The sequence below is a fragment of the Molossus molossus genome, unplaced genomic scaffold (genome assembly GCF_014108415.1).
Source record: "Molossus molossus isolate mMolMol1 unplaced genomic scaffold, mMolMol1.p scaffold_m16_p_18, whole genome shotgun sequence".
NCBI lineage: Eukaryota > Metazoa > Chordata > Mammalia > Chiroptera > Molossidae > Molossus > Molossus molossus.
The window spans coordinates 61,659,023-61,680,673 of NW_023425353.1; the positions used below are offsets into that span (position 1 = coordinate 61,659,023).

Below are 21,651 nucleotides of genomic sequence, written 5' to 3' on the forward strand. Positions count from 1 at the left end.
CTCGGGGCTCTGGGGTACACTCAAGGCTGCAGGGTGCGCTCGGGGCTCTGGGGTGCGTTCGGGGCTGCAGGGTGCGCTCGGGGCTGCAGGGTGCGCTCGGGGCTCTGGGGTGCGCTCGGGGCTGCAGGGTGCGCTCGGGGCTCTGGGGTGCGTTCGGGGCTGCAGGGTGCGCTCGGGGCTCTGGGGTGCGCTTGGGGCTGCAGGGTGCGCTCGGGGCTCTGGGGTGCGCTCGGGGCTGCAGGGTGCGCTCGGGGCTCCAGGGCTCGGGGCTCCAGGGTGTGCTCGGGGCTCCAGGGTGCGCTCGGGGCTCTGGGGTACGCTCAGGGCTGCAGGGGGCGCGCGGGGCTCCAGGGTGCGCTCGGGGCTCTGGGGTGCGCTCAGGGCTGCAGGGGGCGCTCAGGGCTGCAGGGGGCGCGCGGGGCTCCAGGGTGTACTCGGGGCTCCAGGGTGCGCTCGGGGCTCTGGGGTGCGCTCAGGGCTGCAGGGGGCGCTCGGGGCTCCAGGGTGTGCTTGGGGCTCTGGGGTGCGCTCGGGCTGCAGCATGGACCAGCCTTGGCTGGCTGGGTTGTTCTGTTGTTGGTTTTGTTTTAGTGTTTTATGTGACAGGTGAGAACAGTAGTGTTTCCTGTGGGTGAAGTGAAACTATTAAAATCCAGGTGCTCAAGGCTACAGGAAATCACTTCCATCGTAGATCACAGGCCGGTCGACAGTCAAGTGGTAAAACACTTTTTTGGAGACAAACCTGAGGAAACAAATGGAAATGGAAGGTGTCCCCCGAGAGCCGAGAGGTCAAGGCTGAGCTGCCGCGTTGGTGTGGGTGCTGGTGGGCACAGAGAACCCTCTGGGGAGACCTCTGCTCAGATATCTGGGTCTCTCATCCCATTTCCTGTCTGTCCAGCTGAGTCCTGTCTGTGCAAAGAATCAGGGGCCTTGGGACATGGCGTGGACTTTCCTGGGGCTGGGTGCAGAAACGCCCGCTGGTCCCACGCTGTGCACCCCCACCCCTGCTGCTCCGAAAGGGCCTGGGGTCTCGGGAGCCTGGTGGGCCGTACTCCACGGGGGGAGCGGACGGAGCAGGTGCTGGGAGGGGAGGTGAGTAGGGACTTCCTTCTGACTGTGCACCGGGTCCATCCTGCCTCCCTTGGAGACGGACTCCACAGGCAAAGGCAGGGTTTGTCTCAGCTGCACTTCGGCCACCTCTGAGGACAGCTGGGAGCCGCTTGGGGCTGGGAACTGCGCTCTGCCCTCGACATGCCTCCTCGGCCGCTCCGTCGCCCGCAGCGGGGGCAGTGAGTGGTAGCAGTGCTCGGTGCCAGTTGGGAAGGGGGGCGCATCCGGCCAGAGGGAGCAAGCAGGGCCCGTGCCTGGCCGACCCCGCCCACCCTGCAGGCAGCTCTCTGGACCTGCTGGACCTGGGCCCCGGCGTCCTGCTAACTGGAGGTGTGCTCACGTTCACGTCCACGGGGGAGTATGGGAATCTCATCCTCCTACCCCTCCTTTGCTGGATGCCCTTGGCCACAAGCCCTGGGAGTCCAAGGCTGGAGGTGGTGAGGGGATGGCACAGCTTCCCCCCGAGTGCTCCATCAGGTTATTCTGCTGAACACCCAAGTGGGCTGGAAGGTGCCCACGTGGGGGGATGTGGCCACTAGCTTGGGCGCCACTCAGAGACGTGGCCGGATGCTGATCGGGCAGGTCTCATGAGAGGCAGCCGCAATGAAGGGTTATGCTGAAGTCAGAAGACATCAAAGGGACAGGGACAGTAACCCCAAGCTCCCGTCATGTCTCATGAGCCCCGGCTTATGGCAGGGGCTCACCCTTGCTGTCCTCTCTCCCACTTCCTTCCTTGGCTGGGCTCAGCCTCATCTCGCTACAGGCCCATCCTCCTGCCCAAGCCCTACGCCCGGACCGGGCGCTTCGCAGTGCTTCCCCCGGGCCCTGCTCCCTGACGAGGAGGGCCAGGGGCCAGGCCTCACCGCACAGCCCTCGTCCTGCTTGTGTCCACCCTTCCGTCCCCTGCTCCTTCGGCGGCCCGTCCACGCGCCCGCCGGACCCTCCCACCGGATCTCCTGAGCCTTCTGTGGCTGGGCCGTGGGACCCGACGTCAGAGAGAGGCAGGAGAGCGAGCCGGCTGAGTCCGAGCCGGAAGCCAAGCCACGGTGTTCAGCTGGCTCTGTCACTCGCTGTGTGACTTGAGAGTGTCACTCTTACCCCTCCAGTCCTCAGTCCCTTAGCAGTGACATGAGGAGAAGATGGTCCCTACACAGGGGATGGGGCCCAGGTGAGCCAGTAGGTGTGGAGGGGTGAGAGCCACCTGCCATGTAGTCAGACTGGAACTATTAGCTTGTGTGTTATAAAATCGATAACACATTCCAACACCGTAGTAGAGGGGTCTAACATCAAAGAACTAGTAGTAAGAAATTAATGATAATTAAATATTTGATTTTTAACGGCCACTTCTGTCCTTGAGACCAGGTGGCAGGTGGATGACCAGAAGCTGAGGAGGCCCCTACCTGGAAAAGGTGTTGTCGAAGATGAGCATGTAGATGCCTGGCGTGCGGACCTTGAGCTGGCCCTGGATGTTCTCCTTGTGGGAGTTGCACCGCGTCGTGGGAATGAGGACCTGGGAGGAAGAGCAGAGAAGAAAAACCATCAAAGAGGCCAACAGGGCCCCATGCATCCTCTCGAAAGACCCTTTATTTTGGGGGAGGAAACAGACCCAGGGAGGCTGAGTGCCGTGTCTGAGGGCAAAGCTGAGCTGGGTGGGGGCTGAGATGCGCCCCCAGGAGGGTGAGGTGACCCACATGCTGTGGGTTTGCTGACAACTTGTAGTGAGGGTAGGAATGAGTTTCACCCAGGATCATGAACTGGTCAACACCCCCAAGGAGCGGAGCCCAGCCTTCTCTGACCGTGGCCAGTGCCAGGGTGCCCCACCATCCAGAGAAGCAGCCCTTCTGGCTTCAGGAAGCGGGGGCTTATTCTAGGTGACATCCGTCTGTCTGGCTGTTTCCTGTGGGCCCCCGTCTTATACAAAACAGCAGTTTTCAACAGACTGGACATTAGGCGACGGAGGCAGTGATCTCTGCAGGGACGAGGTGAGCCTGACCACTGTCTGAGTTCCTGCCTTGGGAGGAAAGGGAACCACCAGACAGGCAAACAGCAAACAAGCAGGAAGACGCAATACTCACTCCAACCTTATCAATAATCACATTCAATGTAAATAGTCTAAACATCGCAATTAAAATGCAGAGATTAGCCCTGGCCAGTTTGGCTCAGCGGTTAGAGCGTCGGCCTGCGGTCCGGAGAGACCCGGGTTCGGTTCCCACTAAGGGCACGTACTTCGGTTGCAGTTTGTCCCCAGCCCTGGTTGGTCGTGCGGGTGGCAGCCACTCGATGTGTACCTTTCATGTCGATGTTTCTCTCTCTCTCTCTTCCTCTCTCTCCCTCCCATTCTATCTGCACAAAAAATGGAAAAACATCCTCGGGTGAGGATAAAATAAATAAATAAATAAATAAATAAATAAATAAATAAATAAATAAAAAAAAAGACAGAGATTATCAGGTTGGATAAAAGTAAGACCCAACCCCATCAAGCCTATAAGAAATGGAATTTATTTATTTATTTATTTATTTTTAAAGGAATCATTAAAAAAAATTTTTTTTCCTTTATTGATTTTATAGAGAGAGGAAGGGAGAAGAAGAGAGAGAGAAACATTGATGAGAGAGAACATCAACTAGCCGCCTCCTGCATGCCCCCCACTGGGGACGGGCCCACAACCTGGGCATGTGCCCTGACCAGGAATTTAACTGGCGACCTCCTGGTGCAGGGTCGACGCTCAACCACTGAGCCACACCAGCCGGACGAGAAATGCAATTTAAATGTAAAGATACAAACAGGCTAAAAGTACAAGGATGTACAAAGATGCGCTGTGCTAGCACTAACCAAAAGAAAGCTGGATCGACTATATTGATATCAAAGCATATATTATATCAAAGAATATGACCGGGGTAATTTCGTAAAGATAAAGATGTCAGTTCCCCAAGCGGACATAACAATCCTGCACATTTACGCTCCTGATGACAGAGCTTCAGCGCAAACGAAGCAAAAAACGGTCGAGTTACGAGGAGAAGTAAAATGAATTCTCAATTATAATGGAATAGTTTCATATCTCTCAATAAGCGAGGGAATAAGGAGAAAGAAACTCAGTGAGGAAACAGGCCCTGGCTGGTGTGGCTCAGGGGGCTGGAGGGTCATCCTGAACACTGAAAAGTTGCGGGTTTGATCCCTGGTCGGGGTGTGTAGAGGAGGCAACCAATTGATATTTCTCTCTCTCACATCAATGTCTGTTTTGTTTTTTGTTTTTTTAATAAGGAAATAGAAGACTTGAACAATACTATCAACTAACTTAATCTAATTGATCATCACAGAACACTCCACCCAACAACAGCAGAATACAGTCTTTTCAAGTGCACTTGGAACAGTCACCAGGTAGACCAGACTGTTAAAAAAAAAACAATTACAGCCCTGGCCGGTTTGGCTCAGCGGTTAGAGTGTCGGCCTGCGGTCCAGAGAGACCAGGGTTCGGTTCCCGCTAAGGGCATGTACCTCGGTTGCAGTTTATCCCCGGCCCTGGTTGGTCGTGCGGGTGGCAGCCACTCGATGTGTCCCTTTCATGTCGATGTTTCTCTCTCTCTCTTCCTCTCTCTCCCTCCCACTCTACCTGAACAAAAGATAAAAAATGTCCTCGGGTGAGGATAAAAAAAAAACAGAAAAAAACAATTACATTTATATGGATTCAAGTTATACAAAATATGTTTTTCTGACAATGGAATTAAGTTAAAAATAAATAGCAGATCTCTGCAAAATCCCCAAATATTTGGAAACTAAATCATACTTCTAAACAACACAACAGCCGAAGAGAAATCAGAAGGGAGCCCGCAGGCAAGGCAGGGGAGCACAGGGTGTGCTGTCCCCACTCCACAGGGCATTCGCCTGGGGGGACGAAGATGCATGAGGACCTACTGTGCGTGAGCTCTGTGGCCACTTCTGCACATTATCTTGTAAGTTCCACTGATGCTCAATAACATCTCAGTCCACGGGCTGAAGCCTGGGGAGCCGAGTGGGTGGGCCTGTCTCCGTGGCCCGGGACCTACGACTCTGAGCCTGCTCGAGACACCCCCGCAAGCACAGGCAGGAGGCAGCGCTGGAGAAAGGCGCTGCGCACCCGGGACACCTGTGCGCCCTTCACGGCCACCGCCTTGCTTACAAAGCAACAACCAAGAGCTCGTTGAGACGGGTCCTCGGAAGTATTTAATAATACTCTTCATTTCTTTCAAACATCCTGTTCTAGAGACTTTTGTTCATTTCAGCTGCTGATTTCCGACCATGGTCAAACTCCGTAAAATTCTCGCATTATTTTACATCAGTCGATGGCCCAGGATGTCCGGGGAGATGACTAACAGCTCTGGTGTCAGCGTGCAGCGGAGGTGACGGGAGGACGACTGGCACGCACCAGGGGCACAGGCTGCGCTGTGATCCCTGGGGACACCTCCCACTGGCCCCCTGCCGGGGAGACCATGCCCCAAAGTAGGCGCTGTGCCTGTAAAATAGTCCAAGCTGGTGTACTGATCTCTCTGGCTCCAGGGGCTTGGGTCCTGGCACAAAGCAAGGCTCCCTGCCAAGTGGAGACACCAGTCACCAAGGCCTCATACTGCAGATTCCACTCGCACAGTGTCCAGAACAGGTCAGCCCATAACGAAAGAGAGTAGGCTGGCGGTCGCTGGGCGGAGTGGGTGACTGCTACCGGGCCCAAGCATTTGGGGTATGATGAAATGATCTAAGAGTAGACAGTGGTGGTAGTTGTATAACTCTGTGAATATACTAAAAAACAATGAATTGTACATTTTAAATGGATGGACTATATCTCAATACAGCTGTTTAAAAGGTCCTTGCTCGCAGCCCCAGGCAGGCCCCCGAGCGTCCCTGGCCCGACGCGGGTCCCCTGCCCAGGGAGCAGGGCCTGCGCCCTGCACGTGGCAGGCTCAAGGCTTCGGTGCTCCCCTTCTTCTATCGGGTGCCTCCCCAAACTCACGACCTCTGGGCTCGGCGTCACGGTGCGGAGGAAGTCACGCTGGACGGGGTGACCCAGGTGGGGGTGTCGGACAGGTGCCACCGAGACGGGGCTGGCCTTCTGCCGCGCTGCTCCTCCTCCTGGACCCTTCTCCTCTGACCCACGCCCCACATGCTGCTTTTGGTTTGGCCCGGGGTCTCCTGCCCGATCACTGGCCCCAGGCGACCCCACAGCGCCCACCCGGTTATGACACTCACCACGCGGCCCGGGGTCTCCTGCCCGATCACTGGCCCCAGGCGACCCCACAGCGCCCACCCGGTTATGACACTCACCACGCGGAGCCAGTTACCTGTGTACTAGGCTCTCTGATTCTGTCGTGAGCTCCTCAAGGGCAGACCCCACTTGTCCCTTCTCTCTGTCCCTAGCGGGCCCCACAGAGCCGTTCAGAGCAGAACAGAAGGCAAGTACGCGGCACAGCCCCGTGTCCGGACCTCCATGGTCACACCGATCCCATGGTTTCCTGTGAGACCCAGGCGGTCAGGGATCGCATGGGGAGTCCCCAGGACAGATGCTGGATGTGAGCTGGAAGGAGGTTCCCCAGGCTGACATCTGTTTGGGGACCTCAGGAAGAAACAACCAACCACCTCTGCCTGCAGCTGGCTGGTGAGCCGGGCCTGTGAGGGCAGAGGAGCACCTGAGCGCCGGGCTCTCCCCCAGTAGATGGGCTTCTCCTGCCCCCTGGCGTCCACTGTGGGGAAGACAATGGTGGTCATAACCCCCGAAGGCACCTGGAAGCCAGAGATGAGGACAACTCTTCCAGGTCCCCAAGCTCCCGATTCCTGGTAGGAGCCACACAGACGTCCCAGGGCCACGAGGATTTGGCAGGCGAGTGACTGAGCAAGGGGAGAGACCCACAGCTCAGCCACGTGTGGGCGGGCGCAACGTCGAAGGCCTGGACACCTGCCTCCGTCACCTTCCTCCCTCTCGCCCTTCCCCTCTCGGACACAGCGTAGGTGCTCGGTGGGTCTTGGGAACAGGAAGGTGCCCAGCAGGGCACTGGGTGGCTCCTGGCTGTGAGGCAGGCCGGGGCAGAGCAGATACACACGCTGGTTTCACTGCTGCTCAACTCGCCGGCCAGGCAAGTCGCTCGGCGTCTACGTCCTACTGCAAGCTGGCGAGATGCCGCCGTCCCCTGCACCGTCGGCAGGTGGCCCTGAGTCCACTCTCGGACCACACGCCCCAAGGCCTGCAGGCTGAGGGTTTGCAACCTCTCGGGAAGGAAGGGCCCCAGAGCGAGGCAGGCGGTGTGGTTATCAGCCCTCGGAAGGACAAGAGGGCCGAGCAGTGTTCAGAGGAGAACGGACGCGAGACCCAGGAGGCAAGGCCAACTCAGGGAGGCCAGAAGGGCACTTCAGGAGGGGCTCTGAAGAGCACAGACACGACAGCGCAATCCTCGAAACCGCAGGGCAGGGTGGGGAAGAGCCACCCCAGATGCGGACCTCCCTGCCCGTGGGTGCTGGCCGCGGCCTGCCGTGTGCCCACCCAGCCCGGCCTGGAGGGCCTTCAGCTCGGGGCCCTCCCACCTCACCCTGACACCCTCGGGACACCTCGGATTGCTCTTCTCTATCCTGATTCTTGTCACTTTGGAAAATGGAGATATGGGTGACCATATAAGGCCTGGGCCACCGAGCTCCCGCCCAGCACGTGTGACTGTTCCCACCGTTCCCTCCGCTGGCGATTCAGATGGACTTGGGTTTCCGAGCAGCCCTACCAGCTCACCGCTATCCCGAGCCCTCCCCTGCGGCGGTGCAGGAGGGGATTCGACCTCTTCCTCACGCCTCCCTCATCGGCCACCACGCGTCCTGTGCCCTGCCTGTGCCCCGGATTCCACCCCAACTTCTGCACTCGGGCTGCCCCCCTGGCTTCAGCCCTGCGGTTCTCAACCTTGGCCGCTCCCTGGAATCGTGATGTCTGTGCCCTGCCAGCCCGAGATTCTCACTCAGTGGTCTGGGTGGGGCCTCGGCAGCAGGTTTAAAAACACTGCCCAGGTCCCCTCACCCTCCTACAGAGGTGTTTCTGACGTGCAGCCCAGGTTGAGGACTGTGGCCCTGGTCGAGGACACCGGCCCAGGCCATCATCAACACTCCAAGCTTAGGAGTCTCAGGAGGTTAGGAACTGGTATCCGGCATCGAGATTCACAGCCACCGAACGCAGTGACACAGTGGCTGGTCCTGAGGTGAGCTGCCGCACGCCCTCCGCTGACACCGGAAGCAGAGGCCCTGGAGCTGGTGCCTCCCACGGAAGGCCGCTCTGGCCTGCACAGCCGTTCAAAACTAACTCTTAGCCAGAGCCACACGCCTGTCTCCCTCAAAGTTTCCACCACTAGCCTCTCTGGGGACAGACTGAAGCTGTCTGACGAAGGAGTGGCCTTCAGGCATGTGATGCTCACTCTACTGAGCGTCCAGGTCTTTCTGTCCCCGAGCGGACGCGCCCAGGTGCTCTGCCTGCTCTGTGATGCGGCCCAGAGGGCTCGCCCAGCCTGGTGTCCCTCGGCCCCTCTCACAGCGGGGGCCCAGAACATTCCAAGCAAGGCCTGCCCAGCAGAGGGCAGAACAGCCACGGCCCTGCAGGGCCTGGCCAGGTGTCCTGATGTGTGAGCAATGCCACCAGCAGGGGGCTGGCCTTACCTTACACTGATCCAGTGGTGTGTCCTCGGCCTCTCGGAAGACCACGCTGAAGGAGATGCTCTTGGGGTCGGAGGAGAAGACCCAGCTGATGGTGAGGCCTGCCTCGGCCACGGTGATGGGGATGAGGCTGTAGGTACTGGACCTCACAAACAGCTCCCTGCTGCCCTCCCCGAAGCTGGCGATTTCGTCCACTGTGAAGGGTAATTTTATCCTAAAACAATATGTGCAGAGAGGGACCTGGTCAAAGTGGGCAAAAGTCATCTTTGCTGGTCAGGTTGTCTGTGGCTCAGAGGCGGCCAGTGATCCGAGGCTCCTAGGAGGATCCTGGGTAACCTTGACCACATGCTTAATTTGGGGAGAAAACCCGATGAGTAGCTCATGCCAGCAGATGTTTCCTGAACGCTTTCTTTGTGCCGGCATAGTTCCAGGCACTGGGGACACAGGTAAAAACACAGACAAGCCCTGCTGGCGTGAGCTGCGGTGGTTCCCACGAGCCCCGGCCAGGACAGGGCGCGGATACGGAGGCCTCAGCCTCCGCAGTCCTCCGGTGGCCACCCTGCTGCTCAGCGGTCCCCTCTCCAGTCCCTGCCCTGTCATGACCACCAGCTGAAAGCACACCCTCCTTAGCAACCTCCCGCCCTTTCGGTTGTCCCTCTTCAGGGCAAATCTGGAGTCTGTTGCAAGATTCTAAGAGGGCACCCTGACTTGTCTTGCATGCAATTACCCCACACTCCCTCTCTCTCTTCTTCCAATGGAATTCTTATTTTTTAGATTTTTCTATTACAGTTTGCATTGAATATTATCTTGGTTGGGTTAGTTTCAGGTGTACGGCATAGTGGTTAGAGGATCATATGCTTTACGTAGTGTTCCCCTGATGTTTCCAGAACCACCTGGCACCATAGTTATTACGATATTAGTGACTATGCTCCCTACGCTGTACTTCACATCCCTGTGACCACTCTGCAGCTGCCAATCTGTACTCTCAACCCCTCACTTTCTTCACCCAGCCCCCCAAGCCCCTCTCCTGTGCTCTGTATCGGAGCTTGTTTCTGATTTGATTGTTTGAGCCACCTGGCCAGGGCAGTGTTTGTCTCTGACTGACTTGTTTCACTTAGCGTAATACCCTCTAGGTCCACTGATGCTGTTGCAAATGGTGCGATTTCATTCTTTTCTATGGCTGACTAATATTCCATTGTGTAAATGTACCACAGCTTTTTTACCCACTCATCTATTGATGGGCACTTGGGCTATTTCCGGATCTTGGCTATTGTAAATAACACTGGAGTGGACATAGGGGTGCATATATTCTTTTGAATTAGTGGTTTGGGTTTCTTTGGATATATACCCAGAAGTGGAAGCACTGGGTCATAAGGCGGTCCCATTTTTAATTTTTTGAGGAAATTCACACTGTTTTCCATAGTGGAATCTATATTCCCACCAACAGTGCACGAGGGGGTTCCCCTTTCTCCACATCCTCGCCACTTGTTTGTTGATTTAGTGATGACAGCCATTCTGACAGGTACAAGAGGTATCTCCTTGTGGTTTTAATCTGCATTTCTCTTATGATTAGTGATGTTGAACAACTTTTTGTATTTTTATTGGCCATGTGTTGTTTGTCCTCTTTGGAGAAGTGTCTATTCAGGTTCTTTGCCCATTTTTATTTTATTATTATTTTTTTTAATCCTCACCTGAGGACATTTTTCCATTTTTTGTTCAGGTAGAGTGGGAGGGAGAGAGAGGAACAGAGAGAGAGAGAGAAACATCGATGTGAAAGGGACACATCGAGTGGCTGCCACCCGCACAACCGACCAGGGCCGGGGACAAACTGCAACCAAGGTACGTGCCCTTAGCGGGAACCGAACCCGGGTCTCTCAGGACCGCAGGCCGACGCTCTAACCGCTGAGCCAAACCGGCCAGGGCTCTTTGCCCATTTTTAATTGAATGGTTTGGTTTTTTGGTGCTGAGTTGTGTAAGTTCTTTATAAATGTTGGATATTAATGCCTTATCAGATGTATCACTGGCAAATATGTTCTCCCATTTGGTGGCTTCTTTTCATCTTGTTGATGGTTTCCTTTGTTGTGTAAAAACTTTTGACTGATGTAGTCCCATTTGTTTATTGTTTTCCTCGCCCAAGGAAATATATCAGAAAAAAATATTCAGAGAAAAGTCTGAGATTTTACTGCCTATATTTTCTTCTAGGACTTTTATGGAATCAAGACTTACATTGAAGTCTTTAACCCATTTTGAGTTTACTCTTGCATATGGTGTAAAAAGGTGGTCTAGTTTCATTTTGCACGTATCTGTCCAGTTTTCCCAACACAGTTTATTGCACAGACTGTCTGTACCCCAGGGTACTGTCTTGCCTTCTCCCATGTCATTTAGCCTCCAAGTGTCTTGTGTTCTTCAGTTTTCTTGTGATTCATTTCTAGTTTCATACCATTATGGTCAGAGAAATGCTTGATATGATTTCAATCTTCTTAAATTTGTGCACTTAAAAATGTATATTCTGCTGCTTTGGAGTAAAATGCTCTAATGATAACAAATCCATCTGATCTAGTGTGTCTTTTAAAACCACTGTTTCCTTGTTGATTTTCTGTCTGGAAGCTCTATCCACTGATGTCAACAAGGTGTTAAAATCCCCTACTGTGACTGTATCACTGTCAATCTCTCCCTTTATGTTCATCAAGAGTTACTTTATATATGTAGGTGCTTCTATGTTAGGTGCATAAATGTTTACAAGGGTTATATCCTCTTGTTTGATTAATTCCTTTATCATTGTGTAGTGTCCTTCTTTGTCTCTTATTATGGCCCTTGTTTTGTTTTTTTTAAAATTTTTTTTCTTTATTGAATTTTAGAGAGAGAGGAAGTGAGAGGGAGAGAGAAAGAAGCATTGATGATAGAGGACATCAACTGGCTGCCTCCTGCATGCCCCCACTGGGGATCGGGCCCACAACCTGTATAGCCCTTGTTTTAAAGTATATTTTCTCTGGTGTAAGTATTCCTACCTGGCTTTTCATTTTCCCTCATTTGCATGAAATACCTTTTTTATCCTTTTACTTTTAGTCTGTGTGTGTCTTTTGTTCTGAGGTGGGTCTCTTGCAGACAGCATACATATGGGTCTTGTTTTCTTATCCACTCAGATACCTTAGCCTTCTGATTGAAGCATTTAAACCATTTACACTTAAAGTGATTATTGATATGATGGTATTTATTGCCATTTTATTCCTTCTAACTATGTTCCTTTTTTTTTTTTTTCCAAACATATGTGCTTATTGATTTTCTTAGAGAGAGAAGAAGGGAGGGATAGAAACATCAACGTGAGAAAGAAACATTGATCAGCACCTCCTGCACGCCCCATACCAGGGATCGAGCTCACAACCCGGGCAGGGGCCCTGACCGGGAATCGAACCGGGACCTCTCAGTCCATGGGACGATGCTCAATCCACTGAGCCACACTAGCCGGGCATATGTTCCTCTCCCCCACCCCCTCTTCTTCTTCTTAAAGAAGCCCATCAGGCTAGCTGACTGTGAGGCCAACCTGACCGCGTGCACAAGCTGCTGTGCAGGGCTGACCACACGGGCAGAGTCCACCTCGGCAGGCCTGCTGCCTGATGAGCCAGCCCTTGGAGGTGCCCATGTGGAGCTCACTGGGTCCTGCTCTGGTGTCTGAAGCTGGCCACTGGGTGTGTTGGTCCTGGTGCCTCTAGAGAGAGACTCTGGTGCAGGCCAATGTCAGATGTTGCCTGTGGCCCTGGGCAACCTGCTTGGAGCTATAAAACAAGCCGCAGTTAGTGGCTGCCTCTGCTGGGCCTGGATGTGTGCAGGAAGGACCAAGCTGTACACCAAGGCTGCCTTTCATGAGCCCGGGGGCGTCAGCAAAGGGTGCGGGCATTCCCAGATCTGCCTCTGCCTCCGGCTGCCTGCCTGTGGCTCAGTCACTGGAAGGGCCTCTGGCAGTACTCGAACCGCCTGAGCTCTCGGTGAGTCACCAGGTAGGGGTGAGTGGTGACTACCAGACTGATACAGGTTCAAACTTGGGTCAGTGCTGGGTCTGAGGCTACTTCACCACAAGTCCCAGGGTAGAGCAAGGCTAGCTGCATCTGCTGGCTGCCTCTGTGGTGGGGCAGGTCACGGGGAGTCATCAGGGTGAAGTCAGTGGAGTTTATTGGGCACAAACGGACTAAGATTTGTCTGTGTGAAGGGAGGGCTCTGCAAAGGCTGGGGGTGCAGGGAGAAACAGGCCCCATCCTGGAGCCACGAAACCCAGTATGTCCCAGGTTCTGCCTCTCCCGTGAGGGGCAGGTGCTGGTCAGGCCTGGGGGAAAAGGGGAGAATGGCCCCCACCCCAGAGCCACACAACTCAGTCACTGACAGCCCCTAAGTCTGCCGGACCTCTACACTCGGGGCCCAGGTCGCTGACTGTTCTGCAGGCGGTGACCTGCTGCGCACGCGGGGCAGGAGGAAGCCCAGAGGGTGGGGCCGCTGCATGTCCCCTTGCTGTGTGGCGGGCTCGGCCCCAGAAAGACAGCATCTGCGATGCGACAGTCTCGGGACGGGGGCCCTGGCGGCTGCCCCTCCGGCTTTCGCCCCAGAGCCAGAAGCCCCGTCTCTCCTCACAGGATCTAGGCCCTGCACCCGCCTTCCTCCGGAGCCCAGGGTGAGTGCTTGATACTGAAGAGGGCGCCTTAGTCTCTAGCAGAATCCCGTCTGCCCTTGGAGAACGGCATCGCCACTGGTTTTCACGGCCAGATGGGGAACCTGGTGCGGGGCTGAGACCCCTGCTTCAGGAACCTCAGCAGCTGTGATATCCCCCCGGGATCTCAACCCTGCCCGCAGGAGTGGGCCAGCCCTTTCTGGGTCTGCCGTCCCTACCAGTCTCCACGTGGCTCCTTCTGTTAATCCTTGGCCAGAAGACCTATGTCCAGCCCTGGCCAGTGTGACTCAGCAGTTAGAGCATCGGCCCGTGGACCAAAGAGTTGTGGGTTTGATTCCAGTCAAGGGCACGTACTTGGTTGCGGTTTGATCCCTGGTCCTGGTAGGGGTTGTACAGGAGGCAACCAATCAATGTGTCTCTCTCACATCAATCTTTCTCCGCCCCCCCCCCCCCAACTCTACCTGAAAATCAATGGAAAAATATCCTTGGGTGAGGATTAAAAGAACGACTTAAGCTCAGCTTGTCTTCAGCTGATTATTCAGGTGAAGCATTCCATAGTTTAGCTGTAATTCTAGTGTGGTCCTGGAAGGAGGTGAGTGCAATTTCCACCTACTCTACCGCTTCTTGGATCCCCTCCTAGACTCTCTTTAACACAGGCTGGTATGCTGGCTTTGGGGAAAAGGCTTCTCGGGGCCTTGTTCCTGGCTCGAACTGTCACCAGGTGGATGAAAGCCTCTTCCAGGAGTGTGGCGGGTTTAGTGACCGAGTTCCTCTGCCTGCAGCGCCCTCAGCAGGCCCAGATGTGATGTGAAGAATGAGGTGTGGGGCCAGAGGGACCTGGGTTCTAGTGCCTGCCTCACTCCTACTGCTGCAGGGCTGACCCCCTCTTAAGCCTCAGTCCCCTCGTACGCGAACAGAGACAGCCATGCCTGCCTCCCCGCAGTGTGGAGCTGACACGAGAGGATGAACTTGACGTGAATGGGGAAGTCCCCCTGGCGCTGCCTGTCTTGACTGAGTGGCACCCCCTCCTGCACCAAGCAACTCCAGAGGCAGCATGTTAACTTGGGGCTACAACCTAGGAGTGTTGTGGGCTGGGGCCAGCCTCATCTCTACTGCGCCTCTTCTGGAGAAAATATATTTCTATCCTCTTTACCACAGGGGTGGAAACTAAAGCTCAGAGAGGTTAGGTAATGTGCCCAAGACTGCACAGCAAGTGGTGGTGCTGAGAGTTCTGTCTGCCTCCAAAGCTGTGGGGATGGATGGAAACACCCCCCAAAGCTGCTAATGAGAAAACTAATCAACGATTAAAAAACTCAAATACTCTAAAGAACAGTTCTGATCTGAGTCATTACCTTTGTGAAAATTTAACTCCATGAAACATGTCCTCATGCATTAAGCTTTATTTCTAATTGTGGTATAAAAGGCCTTTTGCAGTATTTACGTTTTTCAGAGACTGAGAGGGCAGAGAGGGTCCCTGTGGGCGAGGCCTTTCCGGTAACGTGAACCGTCCGCACAGCACCACGTGCGCAGTCGCTGACGGATGGAATCCCCACCAAGGCGGGTCAGCTTATAATGTTATGTTCCAGAATTCTTCCCTTGCATTGTTATTTGGATTGTGAATTTAGTCTTTTTAACTGTGCTAGACACTATATGTTCAGTAAAGAACAATACTCGGTCTTCCCAGAGGAAGTGCTAATAAAAACAAATCAAGGATTTGCTATCGGCTCAAATATAAACTTAAATAAAAGCCTCCTGTCCACAGGACTCACATCATAAATGTCAATTCCACTGGTCTCCCTACTCTGCCCTTGACCCTCCAAAGTCACGCTCCACATGGCAACCAGAGTGATCCTTTTTCAAATGTAAATTAGATTAAGCCACTCTTCTGTTCCAAACCTAATTTGGGGGCTCCCATTTCCTTCAGATTAAAAACCAAAGTCCTAACAATGGCAACAAGGTCTGATGTGACGTGGACCCGCCATTCCCTCTCTGACTAGGTCTCCTGTGCTCTCTGCTTCAGCCACCCTGACCTTTACCCTATCCCTTGAACATGCCAGATACCACCCTGCCCCAGGGCCTTTGCACTGGTTGCTTCCGCTGCCTGAATGCTGTTCCCTCATGTATCTGCATGGCAATCCTTCAAGTCTTACCTTCTTAGTGTCACTCTATCTAAAACTGCAAGTTCCCCTGGCCTCTTATCCGACTCTTTGTTTCTCTCCAATAGCAAGCACTACCTTGTAACACACTATCACATTTACTCATGTACTCCTGTTTAAGGTTGGCCAAGCCCTCCTGGACTACACACTAACAACATTTCTGCTGTTCGCTGATGTACTCTGAGAACTCCGAGCAGTGCCTGGCGCACGGGAGGAGCTGCACAAAGGCAGGGGAATGAGTGACTGGCTCTCGTCAGTGAGCGCGATGCAGTCCTGCAGCCAGCGGACAGAACCCGGGAGAGAGAATGCTGTGGGCGATACTCTCGCAACATTAAGTTTAAAAAGACTGCAAAGCCCTGGTTGGTTCGGCTCAGTGGTTAGAGCATCGACCTGCGGACCAAAGAGTCACGGGTTCGATTCCAGTCAAGGGCATGTACCTCGATTGCGGTTCTGGTCCGGGTCATGCAGGAGGCAACCAGTCAATGCGTTTCTCTCTTTCCCCTCCCTCCCACTCTGTGTGAAGATAAATGGAACAATATCCTCGGGTGAGGATTAAAAGAACCACCCTGCAAAATACAGTGTACAGTATTTACATTAAAAATTATGTATATATGTCTACAAAGACTGGAAAGCTACATGCCAATGCGATCTACTTATCTCTACTTTCCTAACTTTCTACAAGGAAAACATACTGCTCTTGCAACGAGAAAACAAGTGACTTGAAAACGGAAGAAGGCAGGCAGAGCTGTGGGGAGGACTGCGTGTGAGGGGTACTTCCGGGGTGTGCACCTGGTCTGTATCTTCATGGGGTGGTCGCCTGGGGGCGGACCATCACTTTCCTCTTCCAGACCTCGGCCTCCCCGTTGGCAGAACGGGGAGCAGGACTGGTTGGGCGGAGGCCCCGCGACCGTGTGAGCTGCTGGCCGGCTGGGTGTGGCTGAGCAGCATGACTGGTGATTGTTACACTGTGTTATCGTCAAAGTCCAGCACTGCGCACTAGGAAGGGGGTTTCACTGTATATAAATTATACCTAAAAAAGGCTCGAACCGACAGCCACCACCGGTGCCAAGTCGAGCCTGCGGGGTGCTTTCCAGCCCTGGCACCGGACAGGCCAGGCTCCTCTGCCCAAATGCAATGCCCGGGGAAGCCCCGTGCGGGGACCCGGCACTTACATCAGTTCTCCGGACTTCAGCAAGCAGATTTCAGCATCCTGCCCCAAGGTCGTGTCTTCGGTGTCCTCAGGCGTCAGTGAGTTTGATGTGGTGTCCCTGAGATGGCACAAACAAGAACACAGCCATTTAGCTCTTAGAACACAGGGTCCCACCTCCCGAGGCCCGTGGTCTTGGCGTCACAAAGCCAGTCTCAGACCCCGTGGGGGTCCTTCAGTCCCGGAGACTGTGGGAGCCCAGCCTGCTGTGGGCAGAGGGCCACCAGCCGGGAGAGGACAAGAGGGCAGCAGTGACTTCCCTGACGTCTTCCCCTTGGGTGTGGGGACAGGACGACCATAACAGAAGTGGACCACCCCCTCACCCACACCCGCAGAGTGACAGCCACAGGACGGGTCAGCAGCTCCACTGATCCTGCCTTCCAGCACCAGTGACTAGAGGAGCCTGCTCTGGCCCATCTCTGGGAACAAGAACAGGCACCCGGAGCTGATGGGGCAGACAGCGGTGTGGGCCAGAGGGAGGCCGTGGGCCAGAGCATGACGAAGGGGTCAGACCGAAACTACATCACCTTCCCTCCCGACCCACCGCCCGCTGTGCAGAGAGCCAGATGTGAGGCGACTGGCAGTCGGTCACCCTGTGGTCCCCAGGCGGCGTGGTGGGGCACTGGCCCCAGGGGAGGGGAGCAGCGCATGCTCCCTTAGGAAGTCAGCACCCTTTACATGTCACAGGACATTCAAGGCTCTGAGAAGCCCGCCGCAGTCATCAGTTAAATGTCAACTCTAGTATTTCTATATTTATTTGACCACATAACATTTTTGTTTGTTTGTTAATCCTCACCTGAAGATATTTCTCCACTGAGTATTTGGTGGAGTGGAAGTGGGGGAGGGACAGAGAGAGAGAAACATTAATGTGAGAGGCACACTGATTGGTTGCCTCCGGCCTAACCCTAAACGGGGCTAGGGATCGACCAGCAACACAGGACTATACCCTTGCCTGGGCATTGAACCTGTGACCATTTGGCCCGCAGGCTGATGCTCTAACTGCTGAGCCAAACCGACCAGGGCTGACCACGGAGCATTTTTCACTCCTACTGACAAAGTCAAGAGAAGACTCAGGAACAGATCCTCGCAGGAGGAAGACCCGAAGTCACACGGGACATGGCAGATTCACACCCGGGGATACACTGCGGCCACCTTCGCTCTAATGGGATTTTCTCCGACACAGAGTCAGACTATTGGCTGCCAACTCAGAAAGTCTCCTGTGCTGGAGGAGGCACTGCACCGGGGCGCCGTCCTCTTGGGAAGTCCGAGCTCGGACCCAGCAGACTTGGACAGCCTGACGTTAGCCTGCTCCCACCAGCCCACTTCCGGCCTGGCTCCTGGCTGCTACTGCTGGTGTGCGGAGGCCGCTGGATGTGGGCCTCTGCTCCGAGGGTGCTGATGTGTGGGCGTGGTGACGGTGGCACCGGGAGCCTCCAGGGCTGCCTAGATAATCAGACACCCACTAGCGCCCAGGTGCCAGCTGGGGCTGTCTCTGCCCATGACGTAGAACAGCCGGTCTTCACAAACACCCTGCCCTGCTGGGGGCGCTGCCTGCAAGTGGAGCTCAAGGTGGCTCCAGAGGGCAGAGAGGGCATAGCTCCTGGGTGGGGTTTTCTTCTCTCCAGCTGTGAGGAGATGGAACCACATGGGTTCCAGGTTCTGCTGGCTCGAAAAGGCTGTACGTTTTAGAGGACTTGGAAAAGGCATTTCACTCAGTCTGCTTGGCCTTCTCTGCTCCCCCTTGGGAAGGTGCAACAAGAACATGTCCAAAGGGCCTGCTGCCACCAAAGGCAAGCCCGGTCACTTGTTCCTTTTCCTCCCCGGCCCAGTGCTCCCGCCGACCTCCTCCCTGCAACCCTCTTCTTGCTCCCTCACCCTGGGACAAGCAGAACCACAGAAGGTCAGTGCAAGCAGCAGCTCGAGACAGGTCCAGGGGAGAGGAGACGGGCCCCAGGCCAGTAGGCCGACCTCGTTTCATTTGCTTTTATCCTTGTCCAAAGTGGAAACACCGTAAACAAAAGGACAACTAATATATGATGAAACAAACTCTGAAAACTGCAGCTGGCTCTCCCAATCTTCTTGCATTTAGGATAAAAGTGTCCTTACCTACTCTTCCTTCTGCCTGCACCTGCCCCTCTGTGACCATGACAAGACAACCTCCAACGGCCTGCAAGTAATGATTCCCAGAGGCGGTCCCTCAGCCCCCTGCTGGTCCTGGCTGAGGCCCTGCACGAGGGGCTGAGCGAGGTGGGGAGGGGCGGAGGGGGGCTGGGGTGAGGTGGGCGTATGCCTGGGTGGGCGGTACAGTCTGCAAGGGAATGATTAGGGGCAGGCTGTCTTTTCAATAATTTTCAAACTGTGGGTCATGACCCATTTAGTAAGTTGTGAATCAACTAAGTTATGGCCAACATTAGAAAAATAGAATAGGAATGATCAATGTATGTGGTGAGGGTAAGCATTGTTTCATGAGGCTCTTGATTGTAAGTCTATACACGTCCACACCCAGGTAGTCATGTGAAATGTGTCCTTACTGTGGGATGCAGTAGAAAATGTCCAAGCACTGTGTCAGATGTCAAAGGATTTAAACATGTATGAGAATGACAGGGAGCAAAGGCAGAGCCACTAGGGGGCAGCCTGTCTCCAACCAGACCCATTTCCTTCTGTTGTCAAACTCTGGCCACAAGTGGCCGTCCTCCCATGCTCGGCCACAGGAGCTCACTGCTAGCTGTGGTGGCCTCACGCGGATGGTGCATGTCACACTTGCCTGCTGTGTCCGTCCCTGAGCCTATGCCCAGTCCAGCTGAACCCGTCTTGAGGCACACACACCTATGTCAACATGCTCCACCCTGAGGGTGGTCATCTGGGCACCTGCTCTGCACACAGCCTGTGCTCAGTAAGTGTTTAGAGTATGTGCCTCAGGCTAAGGTGGTTTTCTGTTTCAAATGCCCACAAAGGAGGACATGACCAAGGCTCCAATTTGGAGCCAAATAAGAAGCAAGTGGTGACCACAGACAAACTGGGTGCAGAGAAGGCCCCAGCCATACAGTCCAGGGTTTATGCTGGCCTGGATAAGGGGTCACGCATGGGTGGGGTCCTCCGGCTTGGTTCCTGCAGTTGTAACCTACAGCCTTTTCCCTCACAAGTCAAAATGCCTCTTCTGATTGAACTGCTGTCCAACTTGGACTCTGCAGGGCGGATTCCCGGCTTGTTCGGATTGGCCAAGGCAGGACAGACGCCCAGGAGGCCCGATAGCCTGAGTATCTTGCTGACAATCCTCCTCAGGGGGTCCATCTACTCTGCATGGCCAGGCCCAGCCGTCAGGAGTGGGGCTCTGGCCGATTACAGTCCTACAGCCCCCCAGCTCAGCCTGTCTCTGTGAAAAGTTTCCTGTGAATTGCAAAGCTCTTTGGCTTACACCTGCACTGTCCAGCACAGTAGCCACTAGCCTAATGTGGCTATCAAAACTCAAATTCATCAAAAAAAATTTTTAAGCCCTGGCCGGTTTGGCTCAGCGGTTGGAGCATCAGCCTGTAGACCAGAGAGTCCCGGGTTTGGTTCCCGCTAGGGACACGTATCAAAAAAAACAAAAAACAATTTTTTAAAACCCCAAATCTGGCCCCTTGGTTGCAGTAGCCACACTTCAAGTGCTCAGGAGCCACATGGGCTAGTGGCCACCGTGCCGGGCAGCAGGGCACAGGACATGCCCGTCACTGCAGAGGCTCTGTTCAACAGCCTGCGTTAGAAGGGTGGGCTGCTCGTTGTGTAGACCACATTCACTGTGGATCAGGGGTATCCTTTTATTTTACTATTAAAGTAAATTCCTAGTAGTTTTTCTTTTAGTCATCAGTTTCTTTCTGCCTAAAACCCAAGTGAAGAAGGGCACTTGTAATCTTTTGATTTCTGATGACTTGGTAACTATGGTCGGACACATGCAAACCTGCAGCCCATTCTCACAGCCAACACCTGGGGGCGCCGCTGAGCAAACCACACCCGACTCCCTTGCAGCCTGCGGTGTGAGGCCCAGTTCCTTGGATCTTCTGACTCACGCTGCACAGCCCTGTCACCCAGTCTCACAGTGAGCCTCTTCTGCCTCGTCCGCCTCACACCCCAAGGAGCTCGGGCTGGGTGGCAGGTGCTCGGGAAAAGGGAGCAGTCGGTCCCCGTCTCCCAGGGAAACGCGCAGCAGGCCTAGCTGCCATTGCCCTTGAACCCCCCACCCCAGGGGAGGAAACGCCTGCATTTTCCAGGGGAAATCCAAGACGCACGACGGGGTACTTGCCCCGAAGTAGTTCAGAATTGCACTTCCAAGAAGAGCGAGTCCCTGGAAACAATGAGCACTACACACGGGCAGCTAACAACAGGCACTGGGGAGTGACTGACGCACAGACCTGGGCCCCACACTGCGAGGGGCTCCATTCCTCCAACTTAGCGGCAAGGTCTTCACCGGAGAACCTCCTGTGCAGGGCAGGCGTGAAAACGCAGCCATGCTCTCAAACACGCCCCACGCCCCACACGCACGCACGGCTGCGAGGGGCAGCAGGTCGGGACCTCCTTTCCCCACCGAGAACCAGTGATCCTAAGTGAGAAGAGTGTGCTCCTGTGTGAGATATGGCTCGTGAACTGGTCCTCACGGACATGGTTGGCTTACCTCTGAAAAAAGCTCCTCTCTTGAAGCTTTAAGCTTCTAAAGTGTCGGGCCGGCCCACTCTGAAGTGTCCCCACAGGTGTCTCTCGGAAGTGTGGGGCCTTTGGCCCCTCCACTCCAGTATTTGGTTTAGCCTATTCATCTGCTTTTTCATCTGTAGGTCCCCGCACCACCCCATCCCTTCATCAGTGAGGTGCACACTCCACACAGCATCGCGGTTCCTGCCCTCAGGAA

General features: G+C 54.6%; 1 protein-coding gene across 3 annotated transcripts in view; it reads right to left on the reverse strand.

The window, feature by feature from the left end:
- Positions 1–498: 498 nt before the first annotated feature.
- The window catches only part of FYCO1 (FYVE and coiled-coil domain autophagy adaptor 1), a 73,116-nt gene continuing 51,963 nt past the window's right edge, over positions 499–21,651 (reverse strand). For 2 of the 3 annotated variants that reach the window (XM_036266555.1, XM_036266556.1), the window contains exons 15-18: positions 16,738–16,833; positions 8,756–8,966; positions 2,511–2,620; positions 499–742 (exon numbers count right to left, since the gene is read on the reverse strand). In XM_036266555.1, coding sequence (XP_036122448.1) covers positions 667–742; positions 2,511–2,620; positions 8,756–8,966; positions 16,738–16,833 — 493 coding nt within the window. In that variant the 3' untranslated portion in view covers positions 499–666. Of the gene's footprint in view, positions 743–2,510; positions 2,621–8,755; positions 8,967–16,737; positions 16,834–21,651 lie in introns of those variants that run through there. The other variant, XM_036266557.1, reaches the window with a different exon arrangement.